Source organism: Sparus aurata, chromosome 7 (genome assembly GCF_900880675.1).
Source record: "Sparus aurata chromosome 7, fSpaAur1.1, whole genome shotgun sequence".
Lineage (NCBI taxonomy): Eukaryota > Metazoa > Chordata > Actinopteri > Spariformes > Sparidae > Sparus > Sparus aurata.
The window spans coordinates 25,216,234-25,238,537 of record NC_044193.1 but is presented as its reverse complement, the minus strand read 5'-3'; the positions used below and the strand labels follow the sequence as shown (position 1 = coordinate 25,238,537).

The following is a 22,304-nucleotide window of genomic DNA, read 5'->3' as shown; positions in this document are numbered from 1 at the left end:
GTGAATATTGTTGGAAACATTTGGGATTATGTAAGGAGACAACTAGAAAAATACAACAAAGTATAGTCATTTTTAGATATTTTGATGCAAAATGACATCTTCAAGTGCTACAGAATATGACGACCTGTGGCTAAGGTATAAAGAACTCCCCCATGCCTCTGTGATACAGAACATTAACTGTAATCCATCACTGACATGGTTATTGATGTAGACAATTAAAAGGTGTCGTTTATGAGGTGGCAGAAAAATAGTAGCAATCAAGTAAACATACTGAATCTTATATGGAAGCAACAACAAAAAAATATATTTCTGGTGCTTCTCCCTGTGGACATTACAAGGCAGATGTTTTACCCCCAGGGGTTCAACAAAGACAGAGAAAAATATTTTTACTTGAGTGACACCTACATAAATTGCCTTGTATGGAGTGATATCTTTTAGGTGACCCAATTTCTAGGAGCTCCAACAGATGGTTGTGCCTGTGGCTACAAGCCTCAGTTATAGCTGAGGCTTGTGATATAAATGGCTCTTCACCTTGGGAATTCTCCAACACATTTAACCACAGCCCACACTCACACACCTTCATAAAATGATGACAGTACAAACAGGCTGAAAAAAAAAAAAAAAGGATTGCTGGAGGAGATATCGGTATAGTACACTGGGATAATTTTGTGTTATGGCTGCTTTTATTCTCATAGATACAAAAGGTGAGCGCTGAGCGAGCCGTTGCCAAATAGGCTGAGGGACCCTTAATTTTTCCATTCCCCTCTCAAATGAAGTGACCCACTTTGAACAGCGAGGTCAACCAGATGGTTGTTTCCCCGAGGCAAGGACTCTCTCTCTCTCTTGGGGACACTTGGGGGATATTAAGTCGCTATCTTCATTCCGGCCAAGTGATAACCTTCAAATCACTCTCGGAGGAATATTCATGGATACATAATCATTTAGGATAATTAAGCGATTTAATTAACAGAGGCATTTAGCTAATCCTGTCTTCTTCACTGGCTGCCTGTGACCAGTTTATTTCTGAAGCAATGTTTAATGATTTAAAGGTGAGTTTACAGCAATTCACATAATTTGCTTCCTCTGGGATAAAAATAAACAATGTGATACTAATTATATAACCTTCACTTTATTAACCTCCATTATAATAATATTTCATTTGGTCGTTAAAACAAACGCAAATTTCTTGAATTCAGGACACTTTCCGAACAACTTTGTGACTAGACTAGACTAGAATTAAAAGTGAATACGAAGACTTCTTTGAGTTCACGTGGTGTCTTTCTAAATAAGGAAAAGTCAGTTGACTTCTCACTATGTCAATGTAGGAGGGAGGATGGATGGGTCAATAAAATAGGAGATCTGAAATTGGAAGACTGCGGATCATTCTATGTTTCGTACCAGTAGTCATCTCTATTTTGAACCATGACTACGATCATGACCTGTGCCATGATCTCAAACATGCGTTCATTGTTGCAACCATTATGAGAAAGTCCAACCTTAATGAAGAAGTCCTTTCTAAAGGTTCAGTATGTAGAAATGTAAATTAATACCAGCCAAAAATTTAAAAAAATTATCAAAAGAATGTAAAGAAATAACAGTTTTGGTGTTATGCTGTCTGCGTAGGCTACTGTGTTGCAGTAAGTTCTACTGAAGTTAGCATGCTAACCAGCTACCCCAAAGCTCTGCTAATTGACAGGAGGCCATTTCATACATATTGCATCCTAAAAGCACTGGTTTCATTTTTGTTTGTGACACTTGTGTTTAAAGTGCTTGTCAAGGAACAGTTGATTCATGAATTGAAATATAGAGTTATAGCTTTATAGCAGAGTTAACCAGCTCTGAGAAACACACCGTCAGAAAAGACACCAAGGACGGAAGAAAACCCACACAGTGACTCCAAATCATGACATTATCTCTATAATACCACCTCATTTTACTACTAAACCCTTAATTTGATGCTAGCTGGCTGGAGGAGATCATCATGGAGTTAAAAGCGTCTGGTGAGAAGACACCCCCCACCCCCTTTACAAACCTGTTGTTGCTAGTGTATGTTATTTCCAATAGAGGAACCTCTAAATATCAGAGCATAAAAGGTGTATTTTCTGTTTAAAAAGACAAACATGGGAAGAGAGGCTATCTTGGCAAACTCGTACATCTTTTATCTGTGTGGTTAAGTCTCCAAGCTGATCTCCATGACGTAACAGAATGCCTATTCAACGGGTTCAGTGTGGACAGCGATCGTCAGACATTGCGTCGCATTGGATGCTCACATGCAGTTAGGACACAGTGTTATTGGGTGACAAAGAACTGGCACAAAGCCTTGACCTCAGCCCCATCCAATAACACCTTAAGGATAAATTGGATTGTGAGCCAGGCCTTATTGGCCAACATTGGGAGCCAATCACACCAATACTCAAGGCTGAATGGGATGCAAATATCTGCAGCCAGGTTCCAAAACCTTGTTGAAAGCTCTAACCAAAGAGTGGAGGCTGTTATAAAGGCATAATTATGCTCATGGTTTTAAAATGAGATGAGACTGATGCAGTTGACTGTGACAGACATTCATCTAGCAATACACATTTGCTGCATCTCTATCACAACAGGGCTACAGGCTTGAAGGCGTGTCTTTAACAGGTGACGACCTTGTCTTGAGCTAATGACATTTAATAGCCGTGCTGTTTAGTATTGCACTGTGCAAGGATGGTTAGTAGCCAGCGACTTGTCATGGTGGATTTTCAGACTGTTACGATTTTGTTTAGCACCTAACGCTTATTACGTGAAATACCGAGATGGGATGATAACATGGATTTAGAGAGGAAGAAGATTCTACCATTTGTCCCTGAATGATGATGAAGCCCATCCAACCTCAACACACTTGGAGGCAGTCATGCACACTTTGACCAGACCCCGGATATAGTCCTTCTTAGGCGTGACTTAGCACAACTCGGTACAATTATACTGCAAATAGAAATGCAAATTGACATGCCATGGTACAACTCTGCACCACCAAAAGAGCCACTGTAAAAACCCGTTTTCTCTCTGCATGTTCCGACCGCCAAAAAAATAACATTGAAAAGGAGTCTATGGGTAGTATTTTTCAAACTGTAGAGAAATAAATGCAGCAAACCACCCTTTAAAGTTAGGCGAGTGATCAAACGAGGAATATCAAAAAAGGAACTCAAAATAATCATAATAAACATAATAATTGAGATTTTGTGTCAGGTCATGTTGCAGTGAAACGACTCATGCTGGCTCTACATGCAGAGCCTGGACTCTGAGTGCCCACGACTACAGCAGTGCCTCTTCCCTTTCTTGAAAGGGCCAGGTGGCTGCGCTTGCCTACTCCACATGTACTCCAAAGCCTCATGGGATACCGAGCCTTCACAGCAAGGGTTCTAGGCAACTGTTCCTGTAATGCAGCACTGTCTGATTCATACCATGCAATGTATTTCAAAGTTACCAGCTGGGAGAACCGGTGCTTCTCTTTACCCCAGAGCAAAAAAAGAGAAATCAACTTTAACATCGACAACACACTCACATTCCTCAGGCCAAACATCACAGAGCACAGGCTGTGCTAAGACAAGGCCCATTCGGCATATTAGAAATACAGCAGACAAAAATCAAGGACAGAAGGCTTTGAGAAAGAAAAAAGGCAGGTTGGTTGTGTGAGTTTGGGCTGGAATGCTCAAGTCCCCAGCAGGTGTCGGTGGAGCAGGGTCTGATAAAGAAAAAAAACACACACACACACCGTTCCCGAAAAGAAAAACTCTGCCAACTGTCTGCAGAATATTTCAGTCACTGGCTCACATGCAGAAGTCAAACACCACACATTTTAAAGCCTCTTGAAAAATTCTTTCAATTAGTAGGAGTCATATTTAAATCGCTGGCACACGGACAAGAGAGGCATATTCAATTATGCTTTGCGCTGTTCTCTTAAAAATCTGTCACAAACTAAGGAGGAGTTGTGGGATATCGACTCATCTGCTGAAAGGAAAAAGTGACAAATTATATGATGAAAGCAGCAGCTCTCTTATTGTTTCCCTAAAAAGCCTGCCAAGCTAGTTTGTGTTCAAATTACTGACTTAGAGGCAGAGTGACATATTGCATTTGCTGGTGCAAGCATTAACATTTTCCTCTTTACTGCCGTTCACAGTGATGCTGTCATCGTCACGTTGTCACATGTGCTGGTGTGCCAGCGCACCAGATGGCAGTTGTCACAAATCCCCCACCCCCACACATGCACTCCCTCCCCCACATGATGTGACACAATGACTGGCTAGGTGGTGGACCACACGCCTGCAAATGTATCTGCCCTTCGGTGAATTCTTAACCTTGTGTGCGCATCATAATGTATCACATCCATAATCATAAAGGATTTACCTTGGCTCCGCGCTACTGTACAGACTAAAGAGGATTGTGGGGATGCAAGCTTACCACGTCCCTTACGTCATCTTTTGTTTAGGGAACATTTATCAGCTAATACATCTCTATTTTATTATGTCAGCACGGGTTTGGCTCTGAGCGCAGTTAGGAGGAGAGTGTTAACGTTGGGCCGGCTGAAAAGTAAGCCGGCCCTGTCAATTTTCAGGGATTTCCATGAGCCGTTTTTCTGTGAAAATGCCTGTTTTGGCAGAGACTAAGAGTGTGAGGGAGTTTTAGTATTGCATTCAGCAGATAAGACAGCATGCTACATCAGCAGTCCATGCCACTTTCCAAACTCTATTCTGAGTTATTTCTGAGCATGACAACAAATAAAATGGAAATATGACACGCACCACTCACTTGGGCTGAGGGCTTTCATGCAGCCTCTTAAATATTAAAATAAATACAGATTTCTGATTGGTTGTTGCGACTCCAGTAAAAAGATGTTGCTCCATATTGCGAGTTGAATTTCTGATGGAGATCTATGACTGAAAAGTTTTTGAAAAGTGCTGACAGTATGTGGAGCTTCGGTATCTTCTTTTGAACTTCCTTGGAAAAGAGCATCACTTTCTAGGAGTGAGAGCCAGACAGGGTCCACTATTTACTGATGGTGATTATGTGCATTATACTTTGTAACTCTCTGGGTACAAAGGGCTTTGAATCTTGTTGGATGTGCTAGTTGCTCTAGACCTGGCCTACTTTGACATGGTTCTAGTTTGTCTACAGGTTTATAACTTTTGTCCTGTAGAGTTTTCAACAATGTTCAACATGAAGAGAATGGAGATCACTGGTTCCTTTATGTAATACAATATATGTTGTGCTTATGGAACAGGACAGGAACAGGAGAAAGCGCTTTTCAAAAACCAGAGGCAATACAGGCAGGCCAAATATAAGACAATACAACGAAGAAGGAAATGTTAAAAAATCTTTTTTACAGTGGCTAAATGATTAAAAGGAGCTCTCTGTTTGTCCAAGTAAGGATTTAGACACTATAATAAAGGCTTTTTAATGCCTGGATTTCCTCTGGCTTTTAAAATGTTCAACAACAAATAATGTGCAAGGTTTTACCTTTGAACAACCTCTGGATTGTTGCTAATTATTTTACCTTAGTAGATCAAAAAGTGATATACAATAAAAGATAGATACAAGATCTTTCTGAATTTCACGTGTTGTAGTTTTTGATGTGTTGGTTAAAGGCTTGTGAGCTGACAAAACAGACAGTCCGTGGTTATTTTTGCCTGTTTATCCCTTCTAATGAGCTTGGATTTGTGACCGCTGCTCCCCTTTGCCAACACAATTTGTCTGTTTGGCATATGCAGTCACACACTGCACATTGCCACATTACACATTTTTGTGTAATAACACAGCAGCTATGTCGTCCCTTTAAAGGGCCTTCATTTGCCTCATGTTGCTTTGATAAACCATTTATGGAATAGGTGATTAACATGATGACACTATCAACTGGCAAATAAACACAAACCTCTTTTTTAGCTGGAATTGCAGTTACACAGTTTTGGTGCCACTGGGTAGGTGTGTCTCGTGGGCGTGCTGTCATTGATCATGCAGGTGAACATGTCTCATCTTTAGCAACACTGATACTGATTACAAAGACAGCGCTTGGTTTTCCAACTAATTTCTTATAACTTTCCTCATAAAAACTGATACATAAACTTAATTTCCGAGAATACTGTTGTATGTATAGCTGATTGATCATATTGTCGATTGTTGTTTTAAACAATCATTTTTTCCCATTCAGAGTATGTACTTGTATTATGCACATACTATCTCAATACCTGGTTTATTATAACTAAATGAAGAGGCACTCACCCAGCGAACCATTTTAGTATTTTAGATTAGATTAGATTAGATTAATGATTTATTGTCCCCGAGGGGTAATTCATTTTCACAGTTCTGTTCCAGACAAAGACACCAGCACACGTGCAGCACCAGAAAAAATACATTCATACATATACAGATAAACAAAAAACCACGACATCTACTGCCTGCTGTTTAGAGCTGTAATGGCAGAGGGGATGAAGCTTTTGCAGAAGCGGGTTGTTCTGCAGGACAGTTGTCTGAACCTTCGACCAGTGGGGAGGAGGGTAAAGTATGGATGTAATGGGTGGTGGGGGTCATGGGCTATGTGCAGCGATTTGCAGATCGTGGCAGTGTTAATGAGGGCTGGCAAACTTGGAGTTGGAAGGCCAATTATTTTTAGAGCAAGTGTGAGTGACTCTGAGAAATTTGTTTTTGTTATTGAGGGGCAGCATGGTGAAATAGTAGATTGCACAGTACAAAGCTAACACCAAAATTAGTTCCAAAAACATTACAGATGCCTAGTGCATACACATCACCATGAAAACTGGAGTTCAATTCCATTTAACCGCTGTTGTCTAACTGTGACAGATGATTATTTATAGTGACACTAATGTGCTATTAAACGACATCTCACATCCCTTAATTTGATGTCTTACCTGTTCAAACAAGGCAGCTGGACAAAATGTGTAAAGGGCTAATTCTAAATATAAACTAATTACACATCAGCACGGGAGAGGAAACTAGTTCAAATATCTCTGGTGTGTAACTCCATTGAGTTACTGTTGGTGTTTATTCTGATGCAGGAAATGAGCTAACGAGGCATGCAGTGTATTTAGTGTAGGGATTCTTCCTTCATTAACAAATGTGAGAAGCATATAAACAAAAGTGTAACATTTTAGGTTTGGACCTGTCGTTGCAGCAGGCTAAGTTCTTCCTGTGTTCTTTTCAGTTAGCAATGGTGAGTACTGAATGTTAATTGTGCTTACATGTGTACATCTCATGACCGCCTGTAAATATATCCATACCTGGCAACAGAGTAAAGAAGATGAACTACAGCTGGTGACTTTGTACTATAGTGGCCTATACACATTATCAAGCTATTTGCTGTAAACAGGGTTAAAGCCCAACAAGGTTTGTACATACTGTTAGGATGGACTTCAATCAGTGACACAGTCACTGTAAAGTTGTGTGGATTCACTAACGTCCCTTTGCTCCCTCTCCTGCCTATTAAACTCTGGGTTTTGATTGGCAGCCAAGCAGGGCTCATAAATACATTTAAGTGCCACAGTTCAGTATCTAGAGTGCATTCAAATCCTCCACATGATAAGCTTTCAGCCTTGTTCTGCACCCACCTGCTTTGGACCACAATACTGTCTTGATAGAGGTGGTCAAACATGCAGATCTTCAGGTCAATGCTGGGCTGGACCACCCATATTGGGACGCTGACTGCCACTGCCCTCACCTGGATGGGGATCTGTTTGTGCCAAGAAGTCATTGATTACAAATGATTATCATAAAATAACCCTATGTATATGGTTCTGTATTTCCCTGATCTTTTAAACATGCTGTGTCTTACTGGTTCGCTGGATATGTCAGAGAATTTGATGTGGAAGTCCAGTTCGGCCTCTCCTGGAATGGTTGGAGTGAAAACAACCTCCAGTTTGATGCTTTCAAAAGGTCCAATATGCCCCTCTCTGACCTTAGGGAGGGTATATTAAACAGGACAAGAAAAAGCTTGAGTTTTAAATATTTTTTTTTCTATAGTTCTGTATCTTTACGGAAAAAATAATTAAACAAAACAAATGTCAAATGACAACTTTTCTTTAAAAAGAAACATCAGATGTTTTTTCTAATTACAATATCAGACTAATATCTCTTTATATTTACTACCAGCCTGAGGCGTTTAACCTTTTTATTTAATCAAACAAAAAACATTTCCATCCACATTGAGGAAGCTCAAATCCCTCAGATATAAAACTTCAAATAGCATGTAATCAAACTACAGTGAGAGGCTGTGCAGATTGTGTGCTCAGCTACAAAAAGCACCAAGGTTGTGAGAGCAATAATAAAAAACACAAAAGAGACGAGGAAGCCATTCATGCAGCAACAGACTCAATACTGTGTTACCATGATAGCTTGATGGATAATCTGCCATTTAAGACACCAGCCTTCATCACACAATGTGAAAGTATCAGTCAAAATGACAATGATCGAGCCGCGGGCATGCAGGCAAATGCAATACACACAGCCCTAACAAGAGCAGGGAGAGAGGCGATGCACCATTAGCCTCCCACCAGAGAGACGTAATGAACCCTGAACAACTCCAGAACTTCACATGGGCCACAAGGCACACACAGCATCAGTGCTAAAAACAAGGCTGAGAGGCAGTGTATACTACAGACACATATAATATTCTGTCTCTTCAGAAACACACTCTTCTGATATTTTTGGGCCATATCTATCAAAAGCAATTCATTGGGCAAATATCTTCAAATGTGGCAATTTTCTTGCAAACAGCTAGCAGCAGGGGTAAAGAGGATGTTCCTAAACAATTTCGGTGATGCCTTACATTTTGTCTAGAGCCACAGTCATGTAAAAAAACTTACCAATGTCTTTATCCGAAAAAGGTTATGAAAGCTCTGGGATATATATATATCTATGTATAATATAATCACGGTCTTACTTTAGCATTTGAGCATGCCAGTATTTGATAATCCTGACAAAACACAAAGAATAGCTGAGGCTGATGGGAACATCTTAAATTTGGCAGGGATTAACCAAAGTATTGGACAATGATAATGTGAAAATGACTATTATGGTAGATGAAAAAGTTAGGCGATAAAAAATGTAATAAAGTCATTGCAATCAAAGTATCTTTGAGTATTTGCAATCAAACCCAATACTTACATTTCCTAGACTTAGATCTCCGCCGTCTGAGTGGTCTATCCGCGCATCCACATCGGTGGACACACAAGCCTCAAGAACAGCTTCTGGACCTGTAGCTGAAGCCTCTGACACTGACACACACACACACACACACACAAAAAACACAACTTGAAGCAATAGTCTCGCAAGCAAACTTCGGCCTCACAGAGGCACTCAGGGTATGCTCACAATAGGTACTTCCTCCGTCCTGCAGTACAAATGTGCACTTCAAATAGTGTATAAATGTGAGTAGGAGATAAGCAGATACAGTAGATCACCAGAATACTGAATTCTTCATGTAGATTACCACATTTTTATGCTAATCTGCGGTTAGGCCATTAGTTCAAGAGACATCGTTGACATAAACAACATTACAATTCACAGAATATCATCCACTGTCAGCGCCCTAAAAACTCAAGATCAGACAGCCTCTCCCAGCAATGATGGAAAAAAAAATAGACTCTGTCTTTTCCAAACCCAGCAGAGCAGACTGAAAAGACTGAACCGCTTATCAAAGCATCAGTGGAGGAAAGTGCTGAAGGCAGCGATGCAGACTTCAGATCCGAGAGGACATTAAAGAGAGGAGGCCTCCTTGTCCCCAGCTGTGAGAGCAAGGTGAACCCATTGCGTTTTGTATGTGTGTCTTCTTTTATTTTTATTCTTACGAGGACAAATGCCCTCGCAGTGATAGGAAGATGAGAAAAAATTTCCATAATGAGGAGATTTTGTCTTTTAGGCTGTTTTAGGCAAGACTAACGTGGACTGGCTGGTTAATACGTTAAGTAGGTAACATATTACTACTCAGAAGATATTTATCTCAACATGACAACAAAAAGTTTACTGTATCTAAAAATAATCACTGTAAAAGTATGCATTTTCTACTTTCTGTTCCTGTAATTAAAGCATGGATTCGGAAAAGATAGTGGTTGTCAGTTAAATACTGAAAAGGTCACCATATCCCATTGCCTACTGTTAGTCAGCATGAACACTATATTATACAACCATGCTAGTGGCTCTGTGAGGTTGTACTTAGGTGCAGCAGTGCTTCATACAAGATGCTAATGTCAGCATGCTAACATGCTACAATGTGAAGTCTGTGCTACTGTAGAAACATGATGGTGCAACACTGTGGACTCCATGTATTACAATTCGCTCCCTCTGACGATATAAAACACTTGTTCTATGGTAATAAGACTAACCATTCTTACTAATAAAAACATAAGTATGAATATAATCCAACTTTTCTAATAGGTCCTCCTAACCCCTCCACACTAGATGATAAAGCAGGTATAATGTTGCCATTACATTCACTGGTACATGCACATTCATGCTCCATCTAATAGTTTTAGAGACATTTCACTCAATGCCAAAAAATGTCAACCTCATAGGGGCGCTGGAGGAAATGTCAGGGGATCATTGTCAGGGATTCATGGATGTCTGCACCAAAAGTAATGTAATGCAAACAACAATTATTCCTTCATCACTACCAGACCGGGATTGTGCCTAATCACCTAATGAATGCAGTTGTGTAATGCCCAGTAGGAAAATGGAAAGAGATGGTACCAAATTGGTCTGGCAGTACCAGTCAGGTTATGATGGGTTGGGTCAAATACAGGTTCAGGTTTAAGTTTTAGGTCTATGTTAAACTTTACTGGGTAAAAATTGGTGTTAAATAATTATTTAGTATGTGCATTCATATGCATATTATCATTACCTGATTGCTCTTGCTGCAGCACCTCAGAGAGCTCCTGACTCTCTTGCTGTGGTTGGAGTTCACCCGTCCCAATAGACGCAGAGCTCCTCTGGTTTTCAGATGTTGTGTTCTCACTGCTTAAGTCCTGTCAGCCAAGAAAAACACACAATGTAGTTGGCATATAAACTGTAAATGTTCAAATTTTAATTTCAATGTCTCGCTGTACTAAAGTCTACTCCATCAGGCTATCTAAGGAGGGGCGCCTGACCTGGCATGTGTTGGCAGAGACCTGGGTTGGCACCTGGACGTGGCTAGATTCTGGACTGAGACATGCGGCGGTGTCGAGGCTGAAAAGGGTGGCAAGTGCACCCTTGTTGGTCAAGGTGACAGTCCGTGAAATAGTCTGGCCGACCACATGCAAACCGAAGTCGACGAACTGGCTGTCAACCTCCAGCTACAGAGAGGATACAATCACACAGTAATTAGCATCAGCAGTGAAGAGCTGAGAGCCTGAGTACATAGTTTTACATACATTAACACGTACATGAATTGATTAAATAGGAATCAGGCTACAACAAGACTGTTACATTTAGACAGTCAGTGTTGTTCCTCTGTGGTGTGGTTGATTACGTGTTTATTCAATATATCATTACTGCATTGTTAGTGTCCTGGGGCTACAACTAAAACCCATGTTAAATATATTACAAAACAAGAACGTGTACATGTATAGCAAGAAAAAAAGTGTCCTTTCAAGACAGACCAAACGATATGAGGAGAGACATAAAATCATTCTGGTGGTCATTTGTCCTGGAAACTGGTGGTTGGCTACAGCACATAACTCACGTCACAATTCTTTATGGTGCATTGGACGGGCACAGAGAAGGGACCCACAGCTGATGCAAACTGGACTTCTCCTTCCAGGTCCTCATTGATCTGTGATCACATAATGGGACAAGGTGTTGAGAAATTTGACCCCGAAACACAAGAGTGGAATGACAGCAGGCTAATGGAGATAATGGAAGTAGATTTGGCTAATGAGAATGACTAGAAAGCTGCATGCACAAATCTATGATTCCTGCACTGTGTTCTCGTTGAGAAAGTCTGCCATGGCTATGGACACAAGTATGTTAAGTTTCTGAATTTGATTATCATCTTATTATAAGTTTGCATTTTAAACTTTGTTTCCTTGTCTCAAAGTCAAAAAGTTGCCTGAATGGGTTTTCAGACCCAGATATTTCCTCCTTTTGTTCTACAACATAGAATGCAACAGTAAATACCCCTCATTTGAATTATAAAGCATTTACGTTAAAAAAGGTGGGTATATGAGATGACAGAGGTCGTCGGGGACATTTAACGTCATCGCCCCAACAATGAAGACTCATCTACTCACTAGTCCATCTTTGCAGAGCGACTTTAGTTTTAAACTATTCCAACTCTAACTTTACAACTTGTAGATTGTACATCAATTTATGATGAAGTGTATACAGTATAGTGTAGTGCATTCAAATGATATATGGTGGTGATGCTAACGTCATGCCATTTGTAGCCTCACATTAGCTTTATACTTCTGGCAGTTTCCTTAACGTGAAAACTGGTGTTCATCTGTGAAGACTATCTTGCGGAATCAAACATCTAAGTATTGTAAACGTGTGTTTGCAACAGAGATTATTCAGCAATAACCCAATATCCAATTAAAATCTCCCATGAACTTTTTGTCCAGGGAACCAGGGCGACGCTAACTTCTTGGTTAGCCTAAAAAAAGACGTCATCCCTGCAGCATTCCATATCTTATTTGTTCCCTCACCCCGAGGGGCTGCAGGTAATATTGCAGGGCTCTTATTTTATGTCAAAGACAGTATGTTGAAATAGAGCCAAGACAACAAAAAAAGTACCACTGACTGCACTGTGTCAAAAATCTTGAAAAGGAATCCGTTAAAAGTAAATCATAATACAGCAGAATATTGATGGCTTTTTGTGTCAGTACAGAAATACCTTTCTGTACTGACACAAAAAGTCTGTACCAAGCTTTGTTAAAATGTTATAAAACGTATGTCTGGCCTGGTACATTCAGCAGACTCAAAAGGGGTTAAAATCACATAAAATGTTAGTAGATCGGAGACAACCATCTATTAACTGTAATGTGCAGTGTAGATTTCTGAATGAAATGATGCTACTCACCATAGGTTGAAAAACAGCCTGCATCTCACAGGACATCCCAGCAGATAAAGATCCAGGTGGCTCAAAGCTGAAACACAAATCACAGTGATTAATGAATATTAATATTGGTATTTGTATACAGTTTAAAATGTGATGCATCAAATGTGTGCTTTTGTTTTAATGTGGACATTACGCCATTAAGTCAAAGGTAACATCTCAGAGTAAAATATTTGATACCCATCTTTCTGATGAACAACACAATGTAAAACCAGTGTTTATTTTTGTGTCGATACAACAAATGAGAGTATTTTTATGGTCTTAGACATATGTGCACAGAAATAACATAAAACAAGACTCCGAGGCAACATTTTGGCTTTAATGCAACACAGAATGTCCATGCCTCTGCAGTAGGAAACATGCGCTATGCAGATAAAAATCAGCAGCTTCTGTTAAATTCAGAAGTATTATGACTCTCCTGAGAGAGGAGTAGATAGACGGGAAAAAAGAGCAGAGGTCAAAAGTCAACCTGATGCTCAGTTTGCACAGCGCATGAAACAAAGAAAATAAAGAGCTGTTTCATATGAAACACACAGAATTGTTTGAAATTATTTCACAGTCAAATCTTATTATGTTGCACTACTAACCATATGAGAAAGCAAAAGATTATATCAAGGCAAGAAAAGAAAGATAAGCACTGTGTGGTTTTTCAAAGCAACATGTGTATCTCACAGCACGTTTACACCAACCCTTATGCTGCCCCGAGGAGCTTGACAACTTGCCGCCCTTCCAGAGACACAAGCAGAGGGCCAATCGATATGAACATAGCAGGCAGCGAGCCAGAGACTCGGGGAGGATTCTCGAAATCCAATAGATAAACAGAAAGTTAAAAACATGCAACTATGTGCATAATTATGAAGCATCTGCAGGTCACAGAACAAGATGGATAGCAAACAACTTTGTTCCGGAGTCTTGGTGATGGTCTTATCCTGTTATAAAGTTTGATAAACGTGTAGCTTATGAGATGTCTTTAGTGCCAAGTTGATGCTTGAGCCTAAAGGTGGAAAGGGTTGATACTATTTGTTCTTGTCTTTTATGTCAGGGTTAGCTGTTGGCTATTGCTTCAGTTTTCCCTCAATTAATATACACTGTAAAGGATATACAGATACAAAATAAGTTTAAGACAGTCAATATAGTAATTAAAATCAACCCAAGAAAATGTAATCAAATTTTTGCCTGGAAATCAAAATCACAAGAACTGTGAGTGACATTTTCAACAGCACCCGCTACATAAGAGTTCAAACAGACAATGTTGGTACTGTCGTTTATACCAACCAGTATCATAACGTTCTAACGGCCACATGTTGTCAGCTGCTGAATTTTGCTGTTGTTTGCTGTCCCAACAGTAATCCTTCGACTAATCTGTATTTTACTCTATAGTTGTGGCTACATGGACAACATACCCTCAATCTGATTTAAGTTTTTCTGATAAGAGGTTCCTAATTGACATGTCAAGACATTGGTCCAATAAGATGTGCAATTATATACCCCAAAGCATTTAACCAGAGTATAACTCTTGACTCTCGACAGGTGCAAAGTGGTTCCGCCCGCTGTGAAGTGTCTAATCTGACGCTTAACAGGAGAAGAAGAGTCATTTTTCCAACCTTGTGGAGAAAATGAATTTGACTCATTCATTTGCTCCATCTGTTAATACAATTTTCAAGATGGACCCATGTCGTGCTCTGGGAAGAATATTTGCATTTCTGGTTCAGTAGATTCTGCCTGAGTTAATCTTTTCAAAGTCTTGTTTCAACAACTTGTTGTCTTTGAGCCTTTCTGACCCTTGAGGCATTCAACAATCCTTAAATCTTTTTGAGATCTCCAGCAAAAAAGTTTCCACAGACCAGTTCTGTTTTGCTCCTGCTATTTCTGTCCCTCCCAGAGGCAACATCACATATTGTTAGCCTCATGTGAGGCAGACAGATGCAGAAACGATATAATTATTCCAATCAGACAGAAACGATCGGAATAATCATTTGCATGATTATTAGGTGCTAATATTTTCCTATTGATCGGTGGGATCAATAGGAAATGCATTGTCAAAAGGTTTACACGACCCCACTCTATCCGATTCAGATCAAGCTTGATCAGAACAGTCTTTTCTGATTGGGGTGGTTACAGAGTCTATGAGAAACGCTGGTTCTCAATTGTTCATCAAACATTGGCATGGGAAATGCCCCCAACAGAGGCGTGCAGCCTGGACCTTTTTTTCCCTGAATTGTGTCCAAAAATCTCTTTTGAAAAATGGAAAATGATGCTGATTAGCTGCAGAAACCTGTTACTTATATAACTGCATATTTCTTGCACAAAGAGAGAGAGAATTCAAATGTTTGTATTCAAGCATGTTACCACATCAATCATAACAGACAGCAGGTGTTGATACTATACTTTAAAACATAAACTTAAACCTAATTAGCAATCAGTGCATACTATCACCAACATAGAGGCCAATGGACCATTGTGTTTGGTTTGAGCCAGTTGTTTGAAGTAGCTGGTCCAGCTGTCGGGTGAAGAACTTGGAGCAGATCGGCTTACCACTGTGACCTGGAAGTGTGTGAAAGGACTCTACCTGGTCGGGCAAGTCTGGTGGTAAATATAAATGTCACATTGCAATTTCATCAGACTTTCTTGTGTGTGTGTGGCTAATTTACATTCCTTATGTGTACCATCCGTCTTCCCTTGCTTCAAGACAGGTGGTATGAAATGACACGTGAAGAAAAAAATAGAACAGGTCACTTGGGATTAAATGCTGAGTGAGGCAGTGTTTGAAAAAGCCTGCTCGAAGCCCTATATAAAGTGCTGCAAATGAGGCCATACTGTACTATATATCCATGCAGGGGACTGAAGTGATGAAGCTGAGACTGTGACTGTATAGTATTACTGCGCCGTGTGTTACAGTATATAATCTTGCCACTCGCCATTGTCTTGTTCTACAGTAAATCAATACGCACTCCCAGTTCATTATTCAGTTCAACAGAGCTCAAACTTATCACCGCTTATGAAATCAATCAAAAGAGTTATCAAAACTTTGACAATGTCTGTAAATATTCTTTTAAAAATGCTTGCTGTCAAACTTGTTCTTGTTCTCTTTACATCTGGTGGCTGTAACTCACTGCTTCTATGCTTTGGTTTTAGGAACCATATGAAAGCCATGAGAACCATGACAAACCTAAGGATCGTTTTCTTCCCAGTAGTTCTTCGGCAGGTGACAATCGTGGTATTTGAGCTTCAACAACTCACAGCGAAACTGCTTGTTTTTTATCAGACAGAAACATGGGCCTACTGGAGGATATAAAGCCCACCTGCAGTTTTGAGTGTAATATTAATATCTTTTTGTGGACACTTCATCCAACTAAAAAAAACAACAAGCACATCTAAGTGCAACGCAGCTTTCAGTCATTGAATAAACTGTCTTTTGACAGATTACAAGCACTTTTGCAATATGATAAGGGCCTCATCAACTTTTCAAAGTCTCTAAAAATCCTCAAAAGGCTGATATTCCACTTTACTTTGAAGATGGGTCTAAAAGGATGAAACTTCACTCTCAGGTAAGATTTAATGGAGTTTACTCTGATCTCAGTTGGAGTTTGCATGCAAATCACACAGACTGCCAAATCTGAGATCACACAGTTTTAAATATAGCACGAGAGCTCTGCGGCTGCTCAATCCTAGAGAGTCAATAACAGCTATTAAGCTAGCACTTCTTGGCTGGACTGAAATATGTACGACTGTTGGATGGAGTGTGATGCAGTTCTGGGCAGACATTCAAAGTCCCCAGAGGATGAAACAAACTGACCCCTGCACTTTTCCCAAGGTGCTACCATTAGGCTGATATTTATCTGTTTTGTGTGTCGGTATGTTTACCATCCAAGTGTATCTAAGTGGAGTTGCTATTTTCTCTGATTGGGTGTTACTGCATCAAAATCATCACAAGAGAAGAGAGTGGTTTGTAAGTAAGATGCAGAATGTGAGCTATGAAGCGCAGGAAAACTGATAAGTGATGCAAATCTTTTTGACTGGCTCATTAATTGGTAGCACATTACGCTGCTGCCAGTGTTGGTGTGCTCTCTATATTTGGATCTATTTTTTGTTTTGGTTGACTGAATTTTGGATTGGTTCTAATGATTCTTCTCAGTTGGACTTGAAGGTTCTTTTTGAATGTGTATGCTCCTTGAACAGTTTTGTCGTAATTACCTTTTACAGACTTGTATCCAAAATGAAAGAATGTACAGTATCTCAACCTAACACAATTTGGACCAAATTAAACAAATCGGAAGTGTGATCACACCTTCAGATTATGTTAGAGTACCACTATTTCTACTATGGTTAGGCTTTATCTCATAACAGACCACAGAGGGGTGTCTTCCTCTCAGCCAGTCGTTTACAATACATTCCGGGAGGTGACACTAATTGCAAACGCACAGCTTCAATACAATGGCTTATCACCAAGTCTGGCAAGCCCAGGCTGTTGTGGTTTTTGTCCCAGTAGTGAAAAAGATCGAGTAGAGCCCATTCTGGCACAAATACACAATGCGTTTACACTGGGCAAGAGGGGGTGTAGGGGAATTGTAAGACATTTTTAGAAATTCAGGGGGCGTACAGGGAACCATGGGTTGGTTTGAAACAGCCCAATGTGTTCCTGGTTCACGTTACCCTCTCTCCTGCTGTGCTAATGTCTGCTGAGTAGTTGTCACGACTGATCTTAATATTGTAGGTTTAAGTGTATGAATAACCTCAATTTTTACACTAAACATCGACTGTGTAGTAGACAGGTACAGAGGCAGAAAAAGGCAGAATCAATTTTTAAATATGATGTTACCAGACTACAATGCTACATTATTCCTATATCATTTGGTCCAAATTATTCTGTTGCAGATATGGTGGTGGTTACAGTTACCACTGTTGGATATGTTCTGGTTACAGTTCTTCTTGCTGGAAGATGTACCCAACATAGGTCAATATAGTGCTGATGCAACAATGGGTCCATTTTTAAACCAGTGATTTTTGAAGAAAGGGCTGTTCAACACAAGAAATTTCTCTTTTGTTGTAAATTTTTAGCTTGATGAGTCATCCAAACAATGGTCACGACTAGTTCCAACATTGTGTGAATAATCAGTGGGAAGTCCATACAGTAAACACAACAAACTTGAACAATGGACCTAGACTGTGTGATGGACACAATCAATTGGCAGAAATCAGGCGAATAGGACAACATCAGCTGCCATTTTGATTAGTGGAAGACAACTACATTTACAGGGATTACGTAATATACGCTAAACAGTGGCCACTTTACAGCACTGGGAAAACAGCACACTGAATTTTCTTTTCATTTCCCAAGAGTCTCTTTTGCTTCGGAGACCTCATCACAAGTTGACCTCTCTGAAAAATGAGTGGGATGGGACAGCGAGCAGGAAACAACAAACATGTCTCCTGGTGAGGTGCAATCTGTTTATTTCTTGTTTTTACTTCTATCCTTAAACCATTGAAATGCTCACCTGTGCGGGGCTGAAATGTGCAACAGTGGCAGTATGTATAGAGTAGAGTCACAAAGTCAGCAAACTGACTTGGTAATGTCAGTAATACAGCTGTATCTATCTTAAGTTTTCTCTCATTAGCCACCATTATCCCTGATCCAGGGCTGCAACATATCATGGTCCTGGATCACTGCAACTTATTTTGGTCAATAGCAGTTTGGTGGAGCAACAGAAAAGGCAGTTAGGGCAATAAAGTAACAAAAAACACTGATTATTGGGATTAAAAAAAAAGTTTAAGTTATTTTAAATGGTTGCTTTTTGTCACTCACCAACTTCACCACTCCTCAGCCTCAGAGCACTCAGTACTGCCACAGATGACTGGATGCTGTTTTCCAATTTTACACCCAAATTTGCTTGTTTATGCAATTTTTTAAATGTGTGTGAACCTGCTAAAAAAGGCCTTTCCCACTGCCAGAAGACAAGTTTACACCTTTTCTAGCGTGTCACCCCATCAATAGATCAGCGAGGTGCCTGCGTGCCCTCTTCGAACATCCTGAACTTCAGCGTCATAGCGTTGCACTAGAGAAGGGCTGAAAATAAGTGCATCTACTTGGGATGTCATAATTAAATGACCCCCAGTCAGAGCTGGAGCTGATAAACACCCATGTCTACTGCAGAGTCATTTGACCTCCGAATGATTACAAATTGTATCCTTCCCACTGAAGACCAAAGCCAGATGTTAGTGGGTGTTAATGGGTCATTTGCCCAGTCTAAAATAATAACACTCAATAAGACTGTAGTCTTCAGTATATATCTTCCGGCTATGGTGGCACCACAGCTGATGAGCAGCACTTGAGTCATGAGTGTGAAAGAAATTTTGCATCATCTTTGATTTCACATGGTTTGTATTGACTCTAATGGAAAAAACACAACTTTCTTTATCTAAGTAATTTGTATTTTTACTGCTTTGCTGCTGCCTGACATAGTGTTTTCCCTTCTTATAGGGCAGTATGAAGATCATCTGGTAAATTGAAATTTTCACCATTCTTTCACTACCAACATGTGACCTTATATCCAGGTTTATACCCTGATTATCTAGGATTGAGAAAAGATCCACTTTATAGCTTGTGAATTTAACTTGAGTTAAAACATGTTTTTTTGGCATTATCTTGTCTGAGATACATGGTTGCACCGTAAATACCTAATTCTCTCATTGAATAATAAGTAGAGTGACAAACAGGTGCAGTAAAGGACCAAATAAGCTTTTTGTCATGACGAAATAAAACCTTTTGTATCAATTTATATAGCACAAATGGCAGACAGCACCTGTTAGTAACTTTCAAAATATGTATCATCATGACCAATCTGAAGATAGATTGAGTGTGCTATTGTGTTCAGTCAGGAAGTTGGGTGGGTATAATGTCCACAACACAGTATGTGTGCATCCATCCGTTTGGTAAGAGGGTGCATGTTTGCTACATGTGAGTTAAGACCCGAGGACTAGAGGGTGATATGTTCAGACAAGTGGTCTAGCACGAAGGCTCAAGACCAGCATCAGTGGTTTCCGGCTGACCCTGCAGTCGCCCGGGAGACCCCTCACTCAGTCAAGCGGAAAGAAGAGAGACGAAGAATCCACATCCAAGTGATGGGGGAGCTGATGGGAAAGTGATACACAGCGAGTGACCTGGAGAACAATGCATCCCTGCTCGGCCTGTGGGCTGCTGGCAGGCTGAGAGGGAGGAGATAGCAGAGACGTAGACTGACTCACTGAGCTGAGTCTCATAAGAGGAGCTGTGAGCGTGGTGATCCATATGTGGGAGGACAGGCTTTGCTTTCACGTCCACTCCATCGTCTTTTCAAATGACAAGAAGTGGTTGTGTTAAATTCCGAAGTGCTGATACACGAGCAGACGTTTCCACGTGTTAACAGAAGCTGTTCAACATATAGTGATTTCACAGTAGCTTAGTATTTGTTGTGTAAATAAATCTAGCCCTGGTGTTATCACAATAACAGAATTCTGGCTTTGGACCAACATTTTAGATATTAAAAACAACAATACTTTAACCAGTGGATAAATACATGAAGCTTTGCCACTTAACACCAACTGTACGATGAATATTTGAATCAGATGGGATTTAGTTGAGGTTCTGGTGGGCAGCTTTGTGCTATGCTACAGTGTTTCCCCCACAGACAATGATCTGTCCCACTGTGATACATAGAGCCAACCTAGAGTTTCTGGATTCTTTCAAATCTCTCGGAATTCACATTTATACTCAGTATGGCAATTTGGAATGGTGCATTTTTTAAGGATGGTAGATTAAACTCAGACTAAACTAAACATATTAAACGATTGGCATTTGTTGATGGTGTTAGGAAAGCACAGGACTCGAGGCAGGGGTAACAGCATACCTCCTTTCAACCTTAACTGAATTTGGAGGGAGAAGTAGATAACACTATTTGATTTTCATCATGCACTTAAGATCGATTTTTTTAAGGTAAAAACAGAATAATTCACAGTCCCCAAAATCATCCAGGGTCTTTAAGGGAACTGTGCAAAATCCGATCGGTTGCCTCGAGTGGTGTCACTTGAGTCAGCATCATCTAGGGCTGAAGACAACAAGTTTAATTAATTAAAAAGATTATCAGCCACCTCAATTTGCTGGCTTAATTTAAAATCATGGTATAGTTTACATTTGAATAGTTCAATTAAACATCAATATTGAATGGTTTTGGATTTTATCTAAATATTGGCCCACTTCTTTAGCTATGGGCCTGATGGGCAGACTGTATACTTTGGTGCATGGCATCCACGGGGTTTGGCAGACTTATTTTCAGTTGCAGGCAGGCGATAAATGGGAGGAGAGATATTGTGGCCTGAGTGGAGGTGTTTCTGACACCCTATCTGTTTAGTTAAGGAGTGTTGTTTCTGCCCGTCTGTCATTAAGAGGGAGGAGGGATTTAACAGTTTTTCTTGAATCCATTTTTATTCTGTTGATTAATGTGCCCGCTGGAGCAGACACTAACAAAACTCCTTCCCAATTAAATATATTGAAAATAAGTTATTTTCCCGATTTTTCATTCGTTTCGTCAAGTAATCAAACATTAATTACTTTGTGATTTACGAATCCATGCATGATGGGCTTGACTTGTTGGTACACTGTATGAATATGTGTGTATTTAGAAACTCTATGTCTATGGATGTCATATGTACATCACCATACTAACTTACTTTATTGTCTTAATTATTTTTTTAATCTACTTCATAACCATTTTTATGGTTAGTATTATTAACAGAAGAATTAGTTTTTGTTGGTGTTTAGTATTGTCTTTTTCCCTTCACTTTAAAACTAAAAACAATATTGTGAGGATGCTATATATATGAACAACATCACATGTACTTTAAAGTAAATGTATGTAAGACCTCTAACCCAAGTGTCAGCAGTGGAGTGGGATTGTGGGTAATGTAGGCACCAGTTTTGACATGGAAGAGGCATGCAATAACAGATCAACCTCATCGCTGGGGATAGAGTATATGATACACTTTGTTTTTATATATTAAATATAAAATATATGATTATATATAATATATTATAATATTAACTGCCCGTATCTTTTTTTTCACACTCAATATTACACAAACTATATTTATTATTAAGATTACTGATATGTGGATTTAAAATGTGAAGCGACGTTGCATATCAGTACCATGATATGTTGTGTTAACAGTTCTTATATCTGTGTTGTTGGCTGTGAGTGTA

General features: G+C 39.7%; 1 protein-coding gene across 6 annotated transcripts in view; it reads right to left on the bottom strand.

Moving 5' to 3' along the window:
- cfap74 (cilia and flagella associated protein 74) overlaps nucleotides 1-22,304 on the bottom strand; it is a 56,901-nt gene that overhangs the window by 23,485 nt on the left and 11,112 nt on the right. For all 6 annotated transcript variants that reach the window (XM_030422371.1, XM_030422372.1, XM_030422373.1 and 3 more), the window contains exons 15-21: nucleotides 13,037-13,103; nucleotides 11,702-11,791; nucleotides 11,127-11,312; nucleotides 10,880-11,003; nucleotides 9,148-9,257; nucleotides 7,817-7,939; nucleotides 7,593-7,714 (exon numbers count right to left, since the gene is read on the bottom strand). In XM_030422371.1, the coding sequence (XP_030278231.1) occupies nucleotides 7,593-7,714; nucleotides 7,817-7,939; nucleotides 9,148-9,257; nucleotides 10,880-11,003; nucleotides 11,127-11,312; nucleotides 11,702-11,791; nucleotides 13,037-13,103 (822 nt within the window). The remainder of the gene's footprint in view (nucleotides 1-7,592; nucleotides 7,715-7,816; nucleotides 7,940-9,147; nucleotides 9,258-10,879; nucleotides 11,004-11,126; nucleotides 11,313-11,701; nucleotides 11,792-13,036; nucleotides 13,104-22,304) is intronic.